General features: G+C 45.4%; 1 protein-coding gene across 1 annotated transcript in view; it reads right to left on the bottom strand.

Annotated features, from left to right (window-relative positions):
• LOC135829215 (uncharacterized) overlaps positions 1-24,692 on the bottom strand; it is a 59,830-nt gene that overhangs the window by 12,281 nt on the left and 22,857 nt on the right. The window contains exons 6-8 of the mRNA XM_065341621.1: positions 22,795-22,881; positions 15,933-15,977; positions 8,660-8,701 (exon numbers count right to left, since the gene is read on the bottom strand). Of these exons, the coding sequence (XP_065197693.1) occupies positions 8,660-8,701; positions 15,933-15,977; positions 22,795-22,881 (174 nt within the window). The remainder of the gene's footprint in view (positions 1-8,659; positions 8,702-15,932; positions 15,978-22,794; positions 22,882-24,692) is intronic.

Genomic DNA, 24,692 nt, shown 5'->3' with positions numbered 1-24,692 from the left:
GGAAAAATATTTAAACACACGGCGAGGAGATAATAATTTGATAACCGCAATCAATAAAACTAGCTGAACCGACATTTGTGTACTTTATTCATGCAATGTAAAAACGGTGGAGACGATGTGCAATAAAACGATGAAGATATGAAGAAATGGTGTAGGGAAAAAAATATGGATTCAAACAAGTTTTCGTACAACACTCCTCAGGAATCGTCGTTGTACTAAAGGACACTGAAACAAACATTGAACTATTATAGAAAATCTAAGTTGGAGAAATAACACTAAGAGCAACAACAGTGAAATTTTCAAGTGTGAATTTTAACAATCAAAGCGAGAAATGAACAAAGGAGAAAGGAAGGAAAGACAACATGATAACACATAACAACAGTACATTACACCTAGAACATTAACGGCCAAGCTTGGCCGCACTAAACACGACACGTTACTTGAACAATTCCAACCCAATTATACTATCTTTCTGTACACACAAATTAGGCTTGTACAGACGCTGATAGATAGCTTCCAACACTTTTAACTGTAGTCCATAACCATGACGACCACGGCACAATACAGTGAACGAAGAGTCGGAATACGAATTGCAACAATCAGGACTAGCTAGCAGATGATTGTACACTGAAGACTTGCTACCACGAAACCTACGCACAACACTAACACTCTCACCGGCATTCTCACCATCACTCCCATCACTGCTCTCCGACTCACTGCTCTCTCTACCGTCCGTTCCATCCTCCGCTTCCTCTGTACTCTCTCTGTCTCGTCCATCCTGCCTGACTGGGTCCATTGAACTCAACTCGGCCGTCAACCTGCTATCACGTCCCTCCTTTCGCCCTTGTCCGCTGAGTGCGTAGCTTCTGTTGTAGTTGGCTGTTGATCATCTTGGTCTTTCAATTATGGGCTTGGATGGTGGATTAGTTGTGGTTGCTGTAGATTGCGTTGTTGGTGTTGGTGTGGGAGCTACTGATATGCAAGGTGGGTCTTTTTGAGTCGGCATTTGTAGTGTTAATGCAGCTGTCAGTGTTGCTCCCGGTCTCCCACTGGCAAGCTCCACCGCCGCAAGAACCGATGGCGGAGGATCAGGAGGAGGCAGTGGGACCGGGACCGCAAGCGGCACCGCCTCAACCAAAGCCGCCGGGGGCACTAACGAGGGAACCACCGACGGCCGGAGCAAAGGCGGCAACACAAGCTGACCCGATGAGCCACCACGCCCATTCTCCTCCACCACCGCCACCAGCGACGGCGGAGCAAGCACAGTCTGTGAGCCAGGATCCGCGGGTTGTGTAGGCAACGGCTGTTTGGTTATTGGTTTTTTCTAGGTCGCCCTCGCTTCGGTCTTTGTTGTTGTGCGCAAGGTGGAAGTATGTGACGTGGTGTGTGTTGTTTGATGCGTGCGTTCAGGTGCTGAACAGTCCTACCAACATACCGACTAGCGCATTGTCGGCATTCAAAGTTGTAAATAAGATGATTTAGGTGATGGGCTTGTAGGACATCCTTCCGCACCGTAAACGCACGCATCGTCGTAAAGACTGGCACGAAGTGTACTGCGTAGTATGTTCGACGAACAACAGACTTGACTGCACTACAAACTTTAGTCGACTCCAGCCCTTTCCACGGCATTCATAAATAAACGGGACAACGAGCAGGACCAATCATAGGAGCCTTCGTAGTTTGTTCGACTTTCAACAACTTCTGCAACAAAAACTCGGGGTACCCGTTCTTGACAAAACTGACCAGAGAAAATCAAGCTCTTCCTGCAGCTTGCAGGACAAACAAATATGCTTCGCACGATCTACAAGGTTACACACTAAGTTTACTTTATTCCCGTAGCTATGCAGAAGACGTTACTTCAGTAACGTCTGGCGCTAGCCAGGGTCCACACAGTTCGTTTGTTTGTTTGTTTGTGTGTTTGTGTCACGCCTGGAGCTATCCCGTATCTTTCCTGTATCTGTCCCCTATCTGTGACTACAAAGGCTCTACAGCCTACATGATTGTACATAATAGCTGGCCACAAAGAAACAAATTCGCAGATTGAGTAACAGCTGGCCACAATATTTGCTGGCTCCAGTATCTGTCGCGTACCGTACCATCACACACAGTTGGCCACAATCAGCTGGCCACAATATTCGTCGTATTATGTATACGACTCTCTGATGTAGAGGGAGGTTTGGAAAGAAATAGGGAGACGAGGAGGAAATGAAATTAGAATAGACGCCGAATAGGTGATAGGATGCGTCAGCAAAAAAATACTTTGGAAGGGAGATCCCGTCGTCTCCAAAATAAGCGTGAACGGGTGATTCACGCCGGTCACAGGAAACGTCTGAAGAGAGATACCGCCGACTCCAGAACGCCAATGATCGGCAGAGTCAGCGCCGGTCACAGGAAACGTCAGGACAGACATCCCGTCGACTCCAGAACGCCCGTGATCGGCAGAGTCAGCGCCGGTCCCAGGAAACGATTTTTGCTGGCGGTTTAATTTCGCTGATTTCGCCGCTTAGTACCAACCGGCCACAGTAAACCGCAGGCCAAAGTTTGTTATAGAGGCAAATGATGCCTGATTGAGCAATGGATGCATGCGAGGACAAAAAACCGATCGATTTCTTTTTGAAAACTCCAATCGGCCAAAGTTTAATGACGGCGAAAAGTTTTGTTTCTCATCGGCCAAAGTTTCTCATCGGCCAAAATTTATTGATTTACAATATAAGGAGATAAAAAAGAAAAAAAGGAGCAAACCAAAAGTGGATGAAATTAGAGAAATAACAATCCGCAATAAATTCTACAAATACTTTTTGCCTAACTCATATTCAAACTGATCGAAACGTTTTTGCCATACTATAGACATGGTTAGCATTTTACCGTTCACGCTATTTCCACCGTCGGCGTGTAGAGGGCGAGGCGAGTCTACTGTTTTTTTACTGTTTTTTTTGTTTATTCGAGAAACGGTTAGCAGTTCGGCTTCTGAGTCCTGACTCCTGACGCAACGATAGACGTGTGAGGTAACCCTAGTTAGAATCTTACCGTTTCGTTCTCCCGCTAAAAAGAGCTTTCTATCGTCGAAACGGTACCAAACCGACGGTATTTTGGGTTTGGGGCACGAGTACCGCTGGATCTAGCGCGTGCACTGTAAAATGCCATGTATACAAACACAAAAAATGGTGCAGGCCTACCGCCGAATATAGCGTGAACGGTAAAATGCTAACCATGTGGCCAATCAACGAAAAAAAATAGTTCCATCAGTTCTAATAACATGTACGATGAGCTAGGCAAAAAAAGCATAGCGTAGGGCCCTGAGCTTCCAAGCTCTCTCGTATTGAGACGAACAATAAGAGTCATATACAATGTACTGACCAGTAAACGTCGGCTTTCGATAAACGGTGGTCAGAACGTCACTACTCGTTTTTTCCACAAGCACATCTAGAAATGACAATTTGTTGGACTGTTCATGCTCACATGTAAAACGAAGGGCAGGGTGAATACTATTTCACTGTTTCACATTTCACTGTTGTTGCTCATAGTGTTATTTCTCTAACTTAGATTTTCTATAATAGTTCAATTTTTGTTTCAGTGTCCTTTAGTACTTTTGTGCACGCGCACATGTTGTCCAGGCGTCAGGGGCCCAGCCTCCCTGCCCATCCGACCCGCCACACACAACAACGAAACTGAACTGAGAGTTCTACATATTTTCTTGACAAGACGGAGACGGACAGACAAGAAGACCGGACACGACGAGGTAAACTGAAAACTGAAGAAAAAGACTAACATTATGGCAGCATATAAGCATGCGCACAAACAAAACATAACGCATGACAATGACGTAACCGTTACTTGGATCACGTACAAACTATACATGCAACCAAAACCAGTCAAATACGAGTCAAAGCAGAACGCAAAACAAACCAAAATAAACGAAAGGACCACAACAAAAAGAGCCATGAAAAGTCTTTCTACCGATACACAACATATTCCCCACCAAAGACCTTTTCAGGGTTCTACGAGGACTGCAAACACTGTGCCCTACGAGTATACGCCGCAAGCGTACTAATCAAACTAACTACAAGAGGCAACAAATAAACAAATAAACGATCGACACGCCAACAAAACTCCAACGAAAGTCAACGTCCGACCAGGGACAAACAAATCAAACTCAAACAAATCGAGCAAAACAAACTAATCAAACAACTCGAGCAAACCGAACTACCAAACTCGAACTAACAAACAAATCGAGCAAACCAAACCACTCAAACAAATCGAATCAAACTAATCAACAAATCACAGCAGGAGCACCTTCTAAACTCCGCGTCACACTCACATGGGGTTATTTGTTCACGATGCGTTTTCCTTCGCACCGTCCTTGTCGTAGGAACCAGCCACTCCTCGCAGACGTTTATCCGTCTTCGTCTGCCCTCAGCGCATTCAGCTCCAACGACTTCCGTCGCACCAACCTCGTCGTCTTCACCAGCCACCTCGCGGGACGTCCCTGCCCTCAGCGCATTCAACTCCGGCGGACCAGCCACTCCTTGCAGATGTTCATCCATTTCATCTGCCCTCAGCGCATTCAGCTCCGACGAGCCAGCCACTCCTCGCAGACGTTTCCTCGCTCAGCGCCTTCAGCTCAGACGACGTCGTTTTGGTGATTTGTTCTCGATGCGTTTTCCTTCGCACCGGAGTTCCTGCCAGTTCCTCGTCTCCCTGACTATCCTGGCGTGGTCGCCAAATTTTGTGCACGCGCACATGTTGTCCAGGCGTCAGGGGCCCAGCCTCCCTGCCCATCCGACCCGCCACACACAACAACGAAACTGAACTGAGAGTTCTACATATTTTCTTGACAAGACGGAGACGGACAGACAAGAAGACCGGACACGACGAGGTAAACTGAAAACTGAAGAAAAAGACTAACATTATGGCAGCATATAAGCATGCGCACAAACAAAACATAACGCATGACAATGACGTAACCGTTACTTGGATCACGTACAAACTATACATGCAACCAAAACCAGTCAAATACGAGTCAAAGCAGAACGCAAAACAAACCAAAATAAACGAAAGGACCACAACAAAAAGAGCCATGAAAAGTCTTTCTACCGATACACAACAAGTACAACGACGATTCCTGATGAGTGTTGTACGAAAACTTGTTTGAATCCATATTTTTTCCCTACACCATTTCTTCATATTTTCATCGTTTTATTGCACATCGTCTCCACCGTTTTTACATTGCATGAATAAAGTACACAAATGTCGGTTCAGCTAATTTTTTTGATTGCGGTTATCAAATTACGGAAAAATGAAAAAAATGAAAAAATGGATTCACTGGCCAGAGGAAAAGTCACTTCAAACAGCTGTGTGGTGGATACCAGGCTAAAATTAGTGGCGGTCAATTCATCAGCCTTGCAAGCTGTTGAATGGTTTAATCCCAGCACAAGTTGCTATGTCTAACATAGCTGTTCGCTATCATCGCTTCCGCGATGGGCATGTCTGAGGTCTGCGGTGTGTTTTTGTGCGTGTGAGCGCGTGTGAGTGCGCGCGCGTGTGTGTGTGTGTGTGTGTGTGTGTGTGTGTGTGTGTGTGTGTAGCATTATGGTGATAATGCAGATTAATGGGTGCACGCAGCTTTGTGCTACCGCTCAATCTATGCTGCTATGTTTGTTAGTGCTGTTACTGCACGCTCATGCTTTGCTGCTGGATACGGTCGCGTACTCTGCTTATCACCATGCCACTGCACATCACGGTGTGGTACTCTGTGCGGCTTGGCACTCTGCGTGTTATTGAATGCGTCTCTCTACGTGACATTGAACGGTACTCTCTACGTGGGATTCATACGTGATGCTCGCCTTCGATGTGGGCAGCGTGTGGCGCGGCGTCATGATGGCTTGTAGTTCCTTGGTCCTTTTTTTCTTTTCTATGAACATGTCACTATCATTATCCATAAACGACATTCTAGGTATGCGAACAGATTCGAAATTTGTTCCCAACATTCAATTATAACATGAAACGGGATGATGAAGTGAATCTATTGAACTGTTGTTGTTGAAAAGATCACTCGCAGGTCTTGTGACTTGTTGCAAAAACACAGTGAGTGTGAATTCTCTCCCTGTACTGTCTTATATTAGCCATCTTTGTATCTTCTCGGATATCCCTGATGATGCCGCCGGCCTGGCTTAAAATTGTGAAAACAAACGTTGAGCGTGGTGTAGTCGATGGCTGTTCGAGTGTTACCGGTTGGAGGGGTAGTGAAAAGTGCAACACAATAGCATATGTGGAATGGGAAAAGGACCTATAAGTTGCTAGTAATGACTAACAGTCCACCAAGGTAACGAGATTATTACACAGTCAGATAGTGCAACGACAAGGCACAAAACTGACAAGGCTGACAAGGATTGTTGTCGCACTATCTGACTGTGTATTATCTCGTTACGTTGGAGGACTGGTATTCCTGACTAATAAGTTATGGGTACCTTTCTCTTTCCATATCACCATTGGCTCAACATCCGAGTTTTTACATAGCAAATATTCTCGTGAAACCTGATTCTGGAACTGTAAATCTTGTGGCAAATGATTGGTCTTCATGGAAAACTTACTCTGGAACTGTAAATCTTGTGGTAAATGATTGGTTTTTATTGTAAAGCCTAATTCTGGAACTGAAAATCTTGTGGGAAATGATTGGTCTACAAATAATCTACGTGGAGATAAAAGTTTAATAATAGCTATGAAAAGTATGAATGCCGCAGACATCACCACGCAGCGTGACAATTTGTTCAAGGTTTTAGATTGTGTGTTTCCAAAATCGATTTTCAAGCTCCGATCACCAGTGGAAATACGGAACCAAAGTGATCAAGGGAAAAACAAAGGTTAAAAATCCAAAGAAGTGTGACACATGACGGGTAACTTGTGGTAAGTATTACAAAAAGTGAGAACTAAAATAAAGAGTAAGTGTGACAAACGGGCATGAACAGTGCAGAAACAACTCATGAACACGGGGTGCAAACTCACGAAAATAACCTAAGTGCTATTACATGTTCTTTTTGCTTACACAAGTCGGGCTTATGCGTACGAATACAAACAGCCTCAAGGACCGTCCACTGCTGGACATAACGGGCACGACACAGTACAGAGAAGTGGGAATCATCATACACACTCAAACAAGCGGGACGAGATAACAAATGCAAGTACACAGCTGATTTTCTTACGAATTTCACCCTCATCAGCTCCATCACCTTCCCTGCCACCTGACTCCTCCTCGTCCGTTTTATCACCATCACCACCAGCCGTCTCATCGTTATCCGCCTCGTCGTCATCCGCCGCCTCGTCATCATCCGCCTCGTCGTCATCTGTATCTTCGTCATCGCTGCCTCATCACCCAACTCATATTCACCACCAGGCAGTCGTCCGATACTATCCGTGTTCTCCTTCCTACGTCCGTCCCGTACCACTGTCCTTACGTCATCCACATCTCGAGATTGTGTTCCATTTAGCTTCTGGCTTCTGTTCTCCATCGAGGCGGATGACGATAAGACGGCTTGTGGTGATGGTGATAAAACGGACGAGGAGGAGTCAGGTGGCAGGGAAGGTGATGGAGCTGATGACGGTGAAATTCGTAAGAAGTCAGCTGTGTACTTGCATTTGTTATCTCGTCCCGATTGTTTGGGTGTGTATGATGATTTCCACTTCTCTGTACTGTGTCGTGCCCGTTATGTCCAGCAGTTGAAGGTCCTTGAGGCTGTTTGTATTCGTACGCATAAGCCCGATTTGCGTAAGCAAAAAGAACATGTAATAGCACTTAGGTTATTTTCGTGAGTTTGCACCCCGTGTTCATGAGTTGTTTCTGCACTGTTCATGCCCATTTGTCACACTTACTCTTTATCTTAGCCCTCACTTTTTGTAATACTTATGCGTCATGTGTCACACTTCTTTGGATTTTTAACCTTTGTTTTTTCCTTGATCACTTTAGTTCCGTATTTCCACTGATGATCGGAGCTTGAAAATCGATTCTGGAAACACACAATCTAAAACCTTGAACAAATTGTCATGTTGCGTGGTGATGTCTGCGGCATTCATACTTTTCATAGCTATTATGAAATGATTGGTTTTCGTATTAAAACCTGATTCTGGAGCTGTAAATCCTGTGGCAATTGATTGGTTTTCGTAGTGAAGCATTTTATGTGTGGACTTAGACGGGGGTACAGGGCGTGCAAATGTGCATAATCCCTTGCCACCCATACACACATACAACCTACCCAAAACATCTGGTGTCGTATTGATTTTGACAGAGCGCTCTTTTGTGCGACAGCGCATTTCATTGCATATTGCAAATATCATAGGTTCTACAAGAATCAGCTCATGAGAATCAAACCGAGACTGAGCTGCCAGCTTGCAACACTCGCTGTGCTCTTTCTTGGCCTGGCTCATCATAATTATGAAGAATGCATTTTGAAAAGCTGGGCTGGAAATCAATCGACATTTACACCGAGATTCTTAATCATGGGTCACTTGATCTCTGAGTTCCTAGGCACAACCATTCTATTTTCCTCCGTATCCAATTATACAGGAAAACTGCACAGTGATGTACTGCTTGGAGCAAATAAACTTGTGGGGAACTCTATCTGGCAAAGGGAAGTAGTTAACTAAATTCAATTAACGTTAGACTTACATAATTGCCGGGGTCGTTGTTGTTGTTGTCGTTGGGAGCCCCCTGGAAAAGAGAAGCAAACCAAACAAAAACTAAGTTTCCAAAAGTAATGCAAAATGCGACAGCAATGTTACACTTCGGGAAACTACAAGTGAACCTAGAATTTTACCAAAGTCGCACAAGTGCATCATATCCTGTTGCCTGATGATCGCTTAGTGGGTGAAACTCAGAGTAACAACACCTTTTTTCGTCCTCTTATTATTGTTTGAACTAGCTCTGCTTGTCGGTATTGCGCACTATCTTGGACAGCCTGGAACATCTCTGTTTTACAACTGCATCATACAGGCAGTGGGCCGGGGGAAACGCCCGTTAGACGTCTCTAACTAAACACATGTAGTTAAGGACGGCGGCCCCGTACCTATCAGAGAAGAAAACGAATATCAGAGACGAACAGGGTAGGAATCGTAGCAAATTCACATTTTCACATTTACCAAACAAACGGACTAAAAGGGTACCTTGAGCATCACGCACTGTTTGGGACAGATCCAGGAGCAAAAAAGCCAAGTTTTGAGTGATTAAGAGAGCATGTCTGAGAAAATCAGAACATTTGTGCAAGTCGATACATTGTATCTTCAATTTCGCCCAAATTTTGCAGGTGAGTTTCCGCATTTCAGCATAGTCGAGTGAAAAATTCAAAAATATTAATTTAAAGAACACCCAAACAGGATGATGAGGGACATGTCATCAGTGCTAGAAGAGGTGTTCTACTATCTGCTGGTGTGTAGTGCTCGCTCATTGAGGACGTAACTCGCTGTTTTATCAGCGCTTCTAAGTTGGCTATTTTCAAGACGACCAATTGTTGCATCGAGGGATGATGGCCCTCGTCTTCTGGGATGCTGGCGTTGCTAAGCGGTGCTACCCCAAGAACTCTTCTAAGGTGAGGCAATGTAGGCTTGATGGAGTTTTGTTTGTAGTTTGTTCTTGTACGCTGTGGCGAATTTTATTTTTTATTTTTTCCCGTGTATGTACATGACTATTATGTGTGCATGCCATGTTGAACTTTTTTTACAGCATTTTCCGATAATTTGTATTCAAGTTTTTTACAGAAAACAGGTACGCGGTTTACCCGTTCAATTTTCTATAATTCGGCCAACGATGGGCCTGATCTGTACATCAGGGAGTCGTACAAGCTCGGGTTTGTGTGACTCCACGTCAGAGATCTACTCACACGATCAGTACTGTACATGTATGAACTGTTCAAAAAAATTGGCTTTGGCTTGATTTTGGTGCGGGAGGGCCCGGATATCTCTATTTTTTTTGGTCTCGCCTTCCCTGCAAAATTTGGGCGAAATTGAAGATATCGACTTGCACAAATGTTCTGGTTTTCTCAGACATGCTCTCTTAGGGCGCGTTCAGACTGCAATGAATAACCGCCGGAATGCTGCAGCGTAATCCCGGGAATCGCAATCACACTGCACGTGTATCCCGCTGGAATGGCGAGAGCACGTCATACTTTTACAAGCTTTTTACATAATCAATCGACATTTGAAAAATTTGATTTGACTCAGTTTGAGTTGGACACTAAAACGAGAGAGCTTGGAAGCTCAGGGCCCTACGCTATGCTTTTATGACTTTTTTTGCCTAGCTCATCGTACATGTTATAAGAACTGATGGAAATGTCTTTTTCCGTTGATTGGCTACATCACTGTATTGCAAAAACGTTTCAATCGGTTTGAATATTATGAGTTAGGCAAAAGTATTTGCAGAATTTATTGCGGATTGTTATTTCTCTAATAATCATCTACACTTGGTTTGCTCCTTCTTTTCTTTTTATCTCCTTATACTGTAAATCAACAAATTTTGGCCGATGAGAAATAGAAACCTCTCTATAAGAGAGGTTAAGATGCACGTTATTTCCGACTTGACGCGCAATTTCACGTCAAATTTGAAATCGATCGGTATTTTTGCTCTCACTTGCACCCGTTGCTCAATCATGCATCATTTGCCTACATGAATATGACAAACTTTGGCCTGCGATTTACTTTGGCCGGTTGGTACCAAGCGGCGAAATCAGCGAAATTAAATCGCCAGCGAAAATTAGTTGATTTTAATACAGTAATCGGATTTTCTAGCCTTTTTGTAGTAATACATGTACATTGACCGGTTGACCCAATGACGCCGCCGAATGCATGGTTGCCTGTGGAGCACATTACATAACTTTACAGTCTCCTAAAATACGTATCCTGCCCGACGGCAAAAGAGGCTGCAGATTTAGGCTGCGTTTACACGGAGACGAAACGAAACGGAACGAAACGGAACGAAAACGGGCTGGCCTTGAATCGTTTTCAAACCGTTTACACGAGTACGGCAAATCGTTTTGAACCGTTTACACGAAAACGGAAAACGGGCGATCAGGCTGGAGTTAGCACGTGCTGGCTTGGCGCAAGGGCGGGAAGTAACACGTTAGTTGGAGTTGGTACGTGCTGGTGGTCGCAAAGGTCAGGTATTTCCCGCGAAATATAGTCCCGCGCGGAATGGTTTCCGTGACCGCGCTCCGTTTCCAATCGTTTTCACTGTTTTCACCGTTTACACGAGAACGAAAACGTTTTGAAAACGTTTCAAAACACTTTGAAGTGCGTTTCCATTTCGTTCCGTTTAGGTATTGTTTTCGGGGGTTGTCGTGTAAACGATAGTAGTAAACGCAACGATTTCGTTCCGTTTAGGTCCTACTTCGTTGTCGTGTAAACGCAGATCGTTTTCAATCGTTGTCGTGTAAACGCAGCCTTAGTTTTTCTGCGCGTAGACGGGATGTCTGCGACGCGAAAGTTCAGCTCGCGTTATTTGGCTCGCACGTCGAAAAATCAACGCGAGTGACCTGCTGCTCACGTCGAAATTTGGACATTACATAACTTTACAGTCTCCTATAATACGTATGTAGGACTCAGTATAGAGTCCATGCACTATATGATGTCCAGCACCCTATATAGAGTCCATTGGTCCAAAATCCACTATACAGAGTCCAGGAGTCCACTCAGTTTTGATCAGCTTCATCCTGCCGCGCAATCCCCTATAAGGAGTACACTTTTTCTATAAGTCCCCTATTCACGGTCCAGGAGTCCAGTTTATCCAGTCACGCTGTCCTGTGTGTTGTGCCCGAAAGAGAACAAACACCTTTTCAGTTTTGCTTGCCTCGTGGCAGCGCATTCCTTTCTTCACTTCAGCCATGGCTGCCAGTTCTGCTGTGCAGTTGCTGACAGTAATCTGTCTCGAGGTAACCAAGGAGGATAAGGAGACGTTCAAAATCAAATCTGGAAAGCGTCTTGTGGTTCTCAGAGTCGGAAGACGTTTCATCAGTGCGCGGGATGAAAGCAGAAATTGCAGAACGAGAAAAGTTCAGCACAGTTCAAATCTGACGAGTCAGGTACACCGACACTCTCTTTCGTTCGACGCCACAAGGATCCCCTGTTTGGCTGGCCATCGCTGCCAGTAAGACGTTTGAACGGTTTCATCAGAGCGAGGGATGAAAGCAGAAAGCGGAGAACGAGAAAAGTTCAGCACAGTTCCAATCTTACGAGTCAGATACACTGACACTCTCTTTCGTTCGACGCCACAAGGATATCCTGTTTGTCTGGACAAGAGCTGCCTGTACCACCGTGTCAAAAGGCTATCCAGCTACATGGCAGGACGATGACTGAGGTAAGGAAGCTTTTACTCGTTTCGATTGGTCTGCTGTTCTGTCGTAATATGCTTGAATTTTTTTCCATTTTCAAGGAGCGTATCGCGTTTGTTTGATGTTGCTTGAATGAATACCCTAAAAGTAATCAACCACTTCGTAATAGTCCTCAAGGACTGTAAGGACTTTGTATCAATCGTATACGATCGTCTAGCTATCATCAATTATTATTTTATTTCATGAAAAATGTATTTTTATCCCTATGATAATTATGTGAACTCCACGACACTCTTCCTCTACTAGGCTCTAGTATGATGTCAAATACAATGGGATCCACAGACGCAGCGCCAGTGTACTAGTAGTAGTAAGAGGAGGATTTATTGTATGCCGATGACAAGAAAAAGCTTCTCAAGCTAATACATGTACTCGTATTCCATGAAGTAACCGTTTTGATGTGACAAACATGACACTGTGTCAGTGAAACTGCCTCGTGACAACAAATCATTGCATTTCCATCTCGGGGAAGACTGACTGACGGCAACGCTGTACAGATTGTTCAAATCATCTCATTTCAAAACGAAACACTGTGTACACTACATGTATGGTGGTGTGTCTGTGCGTCTTGAGTGTGCACAAACGATCTTATTCCTCGTATTACTAATAGATTATTGTCCCCATCGTCACCTGTTCACAATCTTTGAGTGGATGAATTTTCATTGAACATCACATTCGTTGAGAACTTGGTAGTTGTGTGCTCCCATGCATCATTACGGTAATAAGCGTATCCTTGTGCTATCTATTTGTTGCAGGTGTGCTGATCTTCAGAAGCTTGCGGAACTGAGTGCTGCTGAACATTTGCATGGCCATGAGCAATGGTGAAGCTTGCTATTGGAGTCTCAGCATGTGCTAGTATTATGCTGACTACTGAATTATGTTACTCTCTTACACTACTACATGTACATGTTTGTAAACGTGCGTGCATCCGCCCACGGCCACGTATGCATTCGTTTCGTATAACTATTTGTTATCCCCCTTGACTTTACGTGTAAATGGGTGGACGTTTGAATGGCTGTTGGAGTTGCGTGTGTGTTGTGTCTCTACTCTTTTCTTGGTGTTTTCTTGGCGTTGTATAAGTTTGTGTGTGTGTGTGTGTGTGTGTGTGTGTGTGTGTGTGTGTGTGTGTGTGTGTGTGTGTGTGTGCGCGCGCGCACGCACAATAATTTGAAAACAAATAATTAATCCTTGGCTCTCCATTATTATCTTTTGATTCTTGTTTTTTTTCTAGGTATTTTCTTGGCGTTGTGTGGGTGTGTGCATGTGTGTGTGTGTGTGTGTGCGTGCACAATAATTTGGCAACACTACATGATTGAGATATTGTAATTTGCAGCGTCTGCGAAGAGACCACTTGATTTGAGGATGGTGTTTGTAGGGTTTTTCATGTAATGAAGTAGCTGCAGTGGCGCCTCAATAATTAATTTTTTATCTTGAGAAGTGAATGATGTAAAGGATTAAAGGGAGAGGCCGTTTTCTGGTTAATATTCACTGCTTACAGCAGATCCTATGTCTAATTTTGAACTCTGGATAGGGGATGCCTAATTGGCTGGACTTTATACAGGAAGTGTTGTCCACATATGATAAAGACCCTTTATAGTTGATTTCAAAGTTTGGACTCCGTACAGTTGATTTTGGACCAATGGACACTATATAGGGGTGAAGCCAATTGGCTGGACTCTATACAGGGAGTGATGTTCATCTAAACTTTGAGCTCACAGTTGATGGGCAAGTTTGGACTCTGTACAGTGCATTTTGGACCAATGGACTCTATATAGGGGTTGGACATCATATAGGGGCTGGACGCTCTACTGAGTCCAACACGTATCCTGTCCGACAGCAAAAGAGGCTGCAGATTTAGTTTTTCTGCGCGTCGACGGGATGTCTGTCCTGACGTTTACTGGGACCGGCGCTGACTCTGCTGATCACGGGCGTTCTGGACTCGACGGGATGTCTGTCCTGACGTTTCCTGGGACCGGCTTAGACTCTGCCGATCACGGGCGTTCTGGACTCAACGGGATGTCTGTCCTGACGTTGCCTGGGACTGGCGGACTCTGCCGATCACGGGCGTTCTGGAGTCGACGGGATCTCTCTTCCGACGTTTCTTGTGACCGGCGCTGAATCGCTCGTTCACGTTTATTTTGGAGACGACGGGATCTCTCTTCCAAAGTATGTTTATGCTGACGCAACCTATCACCTATTCGGCGTCTATTCTTTAATTTCCTCCTCGTCTCCCTATTTCTTTTCAAATCTCCCTCTACATCAGGGAGTCGTATACATAATACGACGAATATTGGTACGGTACGGGACAGATACAGGAGCCCGCAAATATTGTGGACAGCTGTTATGTACAATCCTGTAGACACAGGTACGGGACAGATACGGGACAGATACGGGATAGCTCCAGCCGTGACACAAACAAACAAACAAACAAACAAACAAACACCAAATTAAAGCTGTGTGGACCCTGGCTAGCGCCAGACGTTACTGAAGTAACGTCTTCTGCATAGCTACGGAAATAAACTAATTCAGGCTGTTGAGATACTGGATCATTGTGCTTTTGCTTCTGCTTGTCAACGGAAAGAATACGATGTCCGGAGTGTTTGGTGCTTGGGTGGCATTCACCCGCTCAGCGATCAGTGTTTGCTTCTCGATCGCAGTCGACGTTTTGCCTGCGGAGCCCGCAAAAATCACCACGTACAGCTCCACGAGTCCCTCTCCATTGCTGAGTCGAACAAAGATTTGGGCATGATGGAAGAAGTTGGAAGTCTAGAAGTCAAAACTTAAAACTCAAAGCATGCAGTCAGACTTAAATGGTAGAGGCTGAAATAAAAAGAATAGACGGCAAGGATATCCAAAGTGCTCCCGCGTGCCGCCGGAATGTGCAGTCTACCGGCCTGCACAGTGGAGGGAAACCTTTTTCCGTGTTTACGCTGACGGGAACGTCACATGAGCGATTCACCTTGACAACTTCCACATTTAACTTGCTTTTTACGTCAGTACGGAGTAAATCTGAAGCCGAACTGCGCAGTGCAGCCCAGAGATTTACACATCTTCGGCGAGCCACACTGGCTGCCTCGTCTTGATCTTGAGCATTTCGTTTTGTTATTCTTCCCCTCCATTACACATCTAGTCTTCCATTTATCTGCGTCCCCCGGTGCACATACACAGCAGTAATAACCAGACCATTATGGTTTTCGGAACTTTGTGCGTCCCACTCACTCCACAATCTCCTTCCATTGGACCTCTGGAAGCCACCCATTGTGCACTCAAAAGGCCATCAATGGTCTTCTCAGAAAACTTTATTGCAGGGGGCGTAGCAGCCGGTCCGGCCGGTCCGGCTTTTGCCGGACCACCTTTTTTAAACACAATGCAAAAGTGCCTAGAATGCAGAATTTTGCACCCTAATTTCAAAACTTTCCCGAGGGATACCCCCAGACCCCCTCCAGCCGGACCACCTGCACCTGCAGTGCTATTCGCCTGCATCGAGAGTGAATTTCATAGAAAACAGTACTTTAGGCTTGCAAACAATCATTAAAGAGCATGACTGAGTGAATGAACTCCACTTACGCCTAAGCCACTTTGCGACGATTGACTTTGGTCGGAGCTCATCCTCTATACAAGAATAAAAGTGCATGTCACAGGACAGGATAGAGTTCAGTTGCAAAATCACAATGGGACATGAAGGGATCCTAGGGCATCCTGGACATTTACGGACATAAACTATCCAGGACAAGAGTTTTGGCAAAGCTTCATGAGCGTTAGCATGCTGACGCAATTTAGCAGCCAGCCCAGCGAGCTGGCCCGCTTTGCGCGCATCCGCAAACCACGCGGGTGGGCGCCCTAAAGGATCCCACGAAGGTCTCTTTCAGGATCATTGCTGTTGTTGACTTTCGAACTTGTAACTCGCAGAACGCTTTGTTCCCACCCTTCTACCCTCTACCTCAACTCACGTTCTTGGCTCATACGTGAATATATGCTCTCAACTGGTTTTCCAAAAATACCTATATATTAAGCATTTGGCGGCTTTATGCCGAGTCATCTGGCGGCTCCATGCGGAGTCATTTGGCGGCTCCACGCGGAGTCATCAGGCGGCTCCATGTGGAGTCATTTGGCGGCTTCAAATGGAGTCATTTGGCGGCTCAGCTGCGAGCCACCTAGCGACTCCAAGCGGGGCCATTACACGCTTGCTTCGATACTTTAACCAGTTGCTCGTATCGGCACTCCCGGCGCAACCCAACATACTGTTGCTCTGTTGCTCTCTTGCGACCTGGTGGGATGCTAATACTGTACAGCGTGAAATTGATCTCCTTTTCGCGCTGTCTAAATTTGCGATTTCCACGCGGTCGCGAATTTCGCAGAAATTAAGACCATGGCAACAAAAATTTCACGGTTTACAGTAGTAAATTTTAAACTTCTTAGTAAGAATACTTTAGTGCAGGGCCGCAGCAGGCGGTCCGGCAGCTGCCGGACCAATATTCGGGCAAAAAAATAAAAAATATAAAATAAATTAATAAATTTAAACACACGGCGAGGAGACAATAATTTGATAACCGCAATCAATAAAACTAGCTGAACCGACATTTGCGTACTTTATTCATGCAATGTAAAAACTGTGGAGACGATATGCAATAAAACGATGAAAAATGAAAAACTTGTTTGAATCCATATTTTTTCCCTACACCATTTCTTCATATTTTCATCGTTTTATTGCACATCGTCTCCACAGTTTTTACATTGCATGAATAAAGTACACAAATGTCGGTTCAGCTAGTTTTATTGATTGCGGTTATCAAATTAATAAATTAATTAAAAAAAGCAGGAGCTCACAGTCACACATGTGAGCAGCTCAGGCCAGGATGTCCACCCATGATGTGTGCAATAAGTAGAGCCGTAGTGAGGTATAATAATTATAAGTAGAGGTAGGACATGGTAATAGTAAGAGGATATACTTTGAAGTTTGAACTCTAGTAGTCCTCATGTACATGTCATGTACATGTTGTTGCGAATACCATGTACATAATATTATAGATCTATGTGGGTGTTGTCCTGTACTTTATGACCTCCTGCCATTCCTCCATTGCAATGTCCTTTCTCCCCCTCCAAGGGACCAAACGTCCGTTTTTGGTTCTTGTATCACATGCACTTAGATACTGTTGCTATGCCTTCATAGTCTTCAACAAGTTCTGTTTGGACGGACCCAACATGCTGACGCCCCTTTTCCTGACTCATGCAGAACATCCTTCTTCCTTTTCTCACCCTACATGTATGTCACTCTGCATGGTCACGACTACATACATGTACACGTACATACACGTACATACACGTACATACACGTACATACACGTACATACACGTACATACACGTACATACACGTACATACACGTACATACACGTACATACACGTACATACACGTACATACACGTACATACACGTACATACACGTACATACACGTACATACACGTACATACACGTACATACACGTACAACCATGCACATTCTGTGCCTGTACGGGTACATCTACATGTACCGGCATATGTAGGAGTGTGGGCTCGGGGGCATCGAGGTCGGATCTTGCCGGACCAACCAAAAGGGGGCTGCTACGGGCCTGCAGTGCATTTCAAAAGTCCAGAACTCTGGTTTCAAAAAGCCGTCCAGTGTCACACAATTGTGGGCGCGGCTAATATGTGGGACGTGTTTGTTGAACTACTGTCGTGGACATGGATATCCGGTCGCACGTCTAGTGGCCCCAGAGCGCTGGCCATGCAGCCGTGGCCATGTGGTACGCACATGCATTCACATGTATGCGCTGCAGCCCGCTGGTACACAGGTACGTGATCGCATCGAATCAACATGTGCGCTGCAAGCAGCGTTCTGTGCGCGCTCAGGGCGCCGGCCCCGGTCAATCGACTGGATTTCCATGTTCGCTACAGTAGGATGATTCCGAAAAGAGAAAAAAGGTCACCTTCTAGCAGGATTCTACCCACCTCTACAGCTTACAGCAGGTTGGTATTTAGCAAGTATTCTACTGTTAGGTACCTCCTCCAGTACATCTACATTGTACAAACTTTTCCGAGATGGCCTACATGCACCCTCGTGCTCACCTTTTGTCTCCTTTTGTTCCGTTGGCCTGGGTAGCTACTTGTGCGCCCATATTTGCCATAGCTACCCAGGCCCTTTATCTTGCCGCTCTGACTAGATCTCTCTCTCTCTCTCTCTCTTGTCTCTCTGTTCCACAATGTAGTCGTTCTGTTTGTCTTTGTCTTGGTCTCTTAGTCTCCCATAATACATGTTGTTCGACCTAATCTGTTCCTGTTGTTCGTTGTGTCCGGAGAGTATGACTCGTCCTCGTCGAACCCAACATTGGCGCCCACTTTCCGCTCAACCCACGACCCTGAGATCATCGTCCCATGCCCAGTCGTCCACAACCGCCATTCGTCTCGTCGTCATTAATGCTCGGCTCCTCTCCAACCTCGTCTCGTCCATGTCAACCTCGTCTCGCCCAGGTCATGCAGGTCAGCTATTTTCATTACTTCTCTCTTTCTTTTCCATCCATCCGTCTTCGTCAAATTTATTTCCGGATTATTTAGGCCATGGTAAAAAATAAAGTTGATTCTCAGGTCATGAGCCTGTGAAAATCGGTGCGAGCGAACAATTTTTTATTTTATTTCCCCGCAATTTTTTTATTTCCAAAGATAGGGTCACACACAGGGAGTTGTATAGGGTCTATACAACTCACTGGTGCCACATGCATGTACTACCTCCGACAAGCGAAACTTGGCGCGTTTTTTACTTCAAATGACTCAAAATAACTCACACTTTACAATTAAGACTAACGATTGATTGACTGACCAAAATACAACTTTGTATTGCTCAACAAGGACATTAGAGACATCAGCTGGGCTGAATCACTCTCCTCTGATTCAGAGATTGCAGTTTCTTCTGGAGAGGAATTGTCCCTGTTTTGAGACGAAAGAGCGACTAGAGCGGATTCAGTTGCAGCAAGTTTCTCTGTTGTGATCGCTCTGGAAATCTCGATGTCGCTCCTGTGCTTGAGCCACGGTGTCGAGGGTCGTCATTTCTGCTGCCACTATCCAGGTTGATGTGGTAAGAACTGTGGAACACCTCCACATGCGCCTGGACTGCAACATTTTTGCCGGGTATTCTCGCCAACTGTCCAAAAATGCAGGCAGCAATTCCTGGCGCTTTTCCTTAGCCACCAGAGACGCACCGCTCTGAAGGCTATTGAAAGATGCTAGGATTATTTTGCATGGACGTATGGACTCTGTGCTGGCTGAGTGATCAAGTGAAGAGAGAGAGAACTCCTTGGTTTTGCATTGAAACGCGAAATCACGACGATTCTCCTTCGCAGAATGGACGCGCGGTGCGCGCGCACTGTTGTGCTGGTAGAATCTACACGAAAGACTGGCCTGCTTCTGACTAGTCGAGCCATGTGCCACTCACCAGCTCGTCGCTTGGCTTCCTGCACCCGGTTGCATGGAGAGTACAAGCAGGTGGTATACGCACACTTCACACGGTACCAACACAAAAATTTTTTTTTTTTAACGCGCCAATTTTCGCTTGTCGGGGGTAGTATGTACATGGTTATATGTTCATATATTCAGGCCAGGGAGTAGAAAAATGTCGGGGGTAGTATGTACATGGTTATATGTTCATATATTCAGGCCAGGGAGTAGAAAAATACCGGTATTTTACTACTCCCTGATTGATGCTTTCGCATTGACCGTTTTCATGCGCGCATATGCATTCATAGAATTTTTTTCTTTAATCGTCGGTGCGCCGCCGAAATTCGGTGCGCGCGTACTTGAGAATCAAAGATAATTTTTACCATGGCCTTATTTTGTAATTTTTTTGTAGTGTGTGCGCGCGCGGGTCTCCTTCGTCAATATTGGGGGTTCGATGGTGAGCCAAGCTCTCTTATTCACGTTGCATTGATTGGCGGAAGACTAACTATGCTGTATAGCTATGCAAATCAGAAGGCAATGTTCCTTACAACTCTTAGTTTTTTGTGCTAAATCTTTTTGTAAAGGGGTGTTTGGACCGCCGTTGGCAATGCCTACGTTGCCTCTAGTGATGCGTAAATACTTCAAGAGATCATGCCTGAGAATACCAAAGTATGTGTGCAAGTGGATCTCTCCGATTTCGCCCAGAATTTGCAGGTATGTTCCCTTTGGAGTGTAGATAGATTCTGCAAAGCCCTTGAAAAAGTTTCTGAAGGGAACCTTGAAACTTGCATACCCCTCAAAAATGGCCGAAACAGCACACGATATATGGGTCTAGAAACGAGTCACGCCACAGCGTATACGAACAAGCTACGAACAAAACTCTATCAAGCCTCACCTCATTGCCTCAAATTAGAAGAGTTCCTGGAGCGGTACCGCTTAGCCATGCCAGGATCCCAGAAGACCAGAGCCATCACCCCTTGACGCAACAATTGATCGTCTTGAACATAGCCAATTTACAAACGCTGGCAAAACAGCCAGCTACGTGCCCAATTGGCAAGAACTATACACCAGCAGATAGTAGAACACCTCTTCTAGCACTGAGGACATGTCCCCCATCTTCCTTTTGGGGTTTTCTTGAAATACACTTTTTTGAATTTTTCCAATCGACCATGCTGAAATATGGCGGAAGTCATACCTGCGCAGGAAAGCTCGCCCCTCCGCAACGTCTCCTCAACAATTTCTACTCCAACACTACTCCCAACGCTGCAGAACAAAGTCTATTGTTGACTCTGACAAGGAAAACCAGCGGTGATCACTTGTCACTCCAAACGACAAGCTTCTCCTTGCCCCACCCACAATTTTTGGTGCGATCGTTGATGTAAAAGTGACTGAAGTCCTGAGCGCAGTTTTTGAATTTTATTGCAAGCGGCACGGTGGAACCACTTGCCTTGTGACGCAACAATGCCTAGTCGCGTGAGTGAGTGGATCACGGCTCACGAGATTTCGGAGTCACCTTCTATTATTCGCCAAGTGCGCTTGTTACTCGCCTTGAACGCCCGTTGGTCTGGAGGCGGTCACACTCATGTTTTTACTGCGCTCAAGAACACGCTGACCGTGTTGTAGGCCTACACATCGGGACTTTCATAGACTAGTGAAATGATGATGAAATCACGTTCTTTATGACGTAAGAAATTTGCCATGCAGTCAACGCGACAACCGCATGCAGCCAGTACTGTTAGCGTACCAGTCAACACAAAAGGACAGATCTAGCAGCTCTTGTCAAGGATCGACATGACAACAAGGGACTTTTACTGTTGGACTATGTTCTGGATTGCAGGAAGTAAGTGTGAAAGGTGAATAACTCTCCTTGCTGTGCGGTGGGGGGATTATGTCAACGGCTTGCTGCCATTGAAACACTCCTAGGACAGTTTGTGGGGTTCTCAGCAAATCAAGCAGGAAATGCAGTGCTTCTTATCTCAACCATCACCGTCTGTTCCCAGTAGCATTCCAGACACGATCGCGATCGATGGCCGCGTGCCGTGACCAAGGAAGCGTCATCCTACGTTACAAAGCACGCGATCTCACCGTGCATCTTGCAATAAAATTCAAAAACTGTGGTCAGGACTTCAGTCAGTTTTGCATCAACGGTTGCACCAAAAATTGTTGGTGGCGCAAGGAGAAGCTTTTTTTTTGGAGTGTCACGTGATCACCGCTACTTTTCCTTGTCAGGGTCAACAATACACTTTGTTCTGCAGCATTGGGAGTAGTGTTGGAGTAGAAACTGCTGAGGAGACGTCGCGGAGGGGCAAGCTTTCCTGCGCAGGTATGACTTTGGCTATGTTTCAGCATGGTCGAGTGAAAAAATTCAAAAATATATATTTCAAGAAAACCCCAAAATGAAGATGGGGGACATGTCCTCAGCGCTAGAAGAGGTGTTCTACTATCTGCTGGTGTATAGTTCTTGCCTATTGAGGACGAAGCTGGTTGTTTTGCCAGCGCTTGTAAATTGGCTATTTTCAAGACCATCATTAATATTGTTGCGTCAGGGGGTGATGGCCCTGGTCTTCTGGGATACTGGCGTGGCTAAGCGGTACTGCTTCAGGAACTCTTCTAAGGTGAGGCAATGTTGGCTTGATGGAGTTTTGTTCGTAGCTTGTTCGTATATGCTGTGGCGTGACTCGTTTCTAGACCCATAGATAGTGTGGTATTTTGGCCATTTTGAGGGGTATGCAAGTTTCAAGGTTCCCTTCAGAACCTTTTCAAAGGGCTTTGTACAATCGATCTAGACCCCAAAGGGAACATACGTGCAAATTTTGAGAGAACATACCTGCAAATTAGAGCGAGATCGGATAGGTCCACTTGCATACATACTTTGGTATTCTCAGACACGCTCTCTTAACATTAACAATAACTATCATGAAGGAGTGCATTCAGTCCACTATTGCCATTCATAGGTCACTTACTTGCCCACGACTGCCACCGCTCCCTCCAGAAGGCTGCCTTGCAGAAACTCCATGTGCCTCTTGATAATTTGGAGCCAGCTGGTAGTGCTATACAAGAATAAAAGCGCATGTCACAGAACAGGATAGAGTTAAGCTTCAAAATGAGAAATGGAGATAAAGAGATCCTAGGGCATGCAGGATATTTCGGGACATCAATTCTCCAGGACAAGACGTTTGGCAAAGTATCTAGCATTTCTGTTGAGCTTCGAAGTGGGATTACTAGTAATCTATTTCCACACAAGCTCTTGTACATTGTACTTCCTCTGGAAACAAAAACTTAGTGACTTTGGACATGACTTTTCAAGGAGTTTATTAATACTGTGCTCAACAAAAGTGTTCTTTTGGAAGAGAAATACCTCAACACAATCAATCGACATATGAGCCCGGATCAGCGAAAACCATGCTTGTGTTTGATATCAAGTTGATCAAAAAGTGACGTTGAAGTCGAGCGAAAGAAAAGTCGCGGACCTAACAACTACCCACCACCTTTCTGTCTTTCTTGTCACTAGTCTTTCTTTCCGCCTGACAAGCCTGTGTTTGTTTGTTTGTCAGTGACTAGCTAGCTAGGCGAGCCCCAGGCAAGTGAGGAGACATGGCTGGGAAACCTCACGTACCTGAGCTTGGCTGGCGAATAGGTACGATCGCGGGACGCGAGCATCGCACGCGCATCGATCGTCATTGACGCCAATCACGACACGACATTTTTTGGTGATGACTGGGATGGCGATTGCTCATCAAGGGAGTCAGGTGAAAGCCGCGGAGCTCCAGAGGACTCTCTCCTGCCGCAAAGCGACTCGGCGAGGCTGCAGACTTCGTGTAGAAGAAAGCAGCGCTGATGAGATAACGACGACTCGAGTGGATATTGTTGAGCGATGAACGACTCCTTCACTAGTAAGTTTGTCGGATATCGACAGTGACGACGCAGAGCAAAGGCGTGTCGATTCACGACTGGAAGAGCAACGAGAGCTAGCGCCAGACAAGATCTGCTTCGTTGGCTTGGACACTGAGCAACGTTACTTGAAACATTTATTTGGTCCATGCAGCAGCTCCAAAAATAATTCAAAAAATATGTTCCTGTAGGGTCAGGTAACCGTTGAATGTATCTGCACCTAGTACGTACCTCATGCTCATGAGCCTGTGTGCTAAGTAGTCACAGCTGCTGTGATTGCACTCCGTGTGTGCAGATATGTTTTCATGGAAGTGAAGGGCTTGGAGAGCATCAGTACAGAGCCTGGTGTGGATGCAATATCAGCCCCTGGAACTTGGCCATATGCCGTTACAGGGCATAGATTAACGGCCGGACATCGGACATTTTCCGGCCATTTTCGGCCACTGACCGGACGTTTTCAATTTCACCGGACATAGAAAAAAGGAAAAAAAGAGCAGCGACCTTTCGACCTTTTTATGCAGAGTTGGGCTTTCTTCGGAGCTTCGTGCCAAATGCGACTTGCATATCGTACAACTAACACGTCTACACCGCAGCCTCGATCCCTCAGGCGTAGACTTCACCATAATCCGCCTGTAGCAACGCGGTTGCTACAGTCAATTCACACGTTCGACCTTCGGTCGACCTTTGCCAGGCTTTGGTACATGGTGTCGACTTCGCACCTGAATCGATGGGTTGAACTGCACTGCAGTGCAGTTGTTCGCTCTTGAGAGGAAGATGTCATCTTTTATTTTTCACTCTTTCACTGACCAGGAATGCAGATAGTCTTTTAGAATGTCTTCTGGAAAGCGAAAGGGAGATTCAGAGGACTTGCCGCCGGGCAAAAAAGTCCGTGGTGTGAAGGCCGCTACTTGCGATAAGTGGATCTCGGACAATGATGCAGAGCTGACTACTTCCGCCTGGCTGATTTATG

The sequence above is a fragment of the Sycon ciliatum genome, chromosome 13, assembly GCF_964019385.1.
Source record: "Sycon ciliatum chromosome 13, ocSycCili1.1, whole genome shotgun sequence".
NCBI lineage: Eukaryota > Metazoa > Porifera > Calcarea > Leucosolenida > Sycettidae > Sycon > Sycon ciliatum.
Note: the sequence above shows the minus strand (reverse complement) of the source record. Positions and strands in the feature narration are given on the sequence as shown.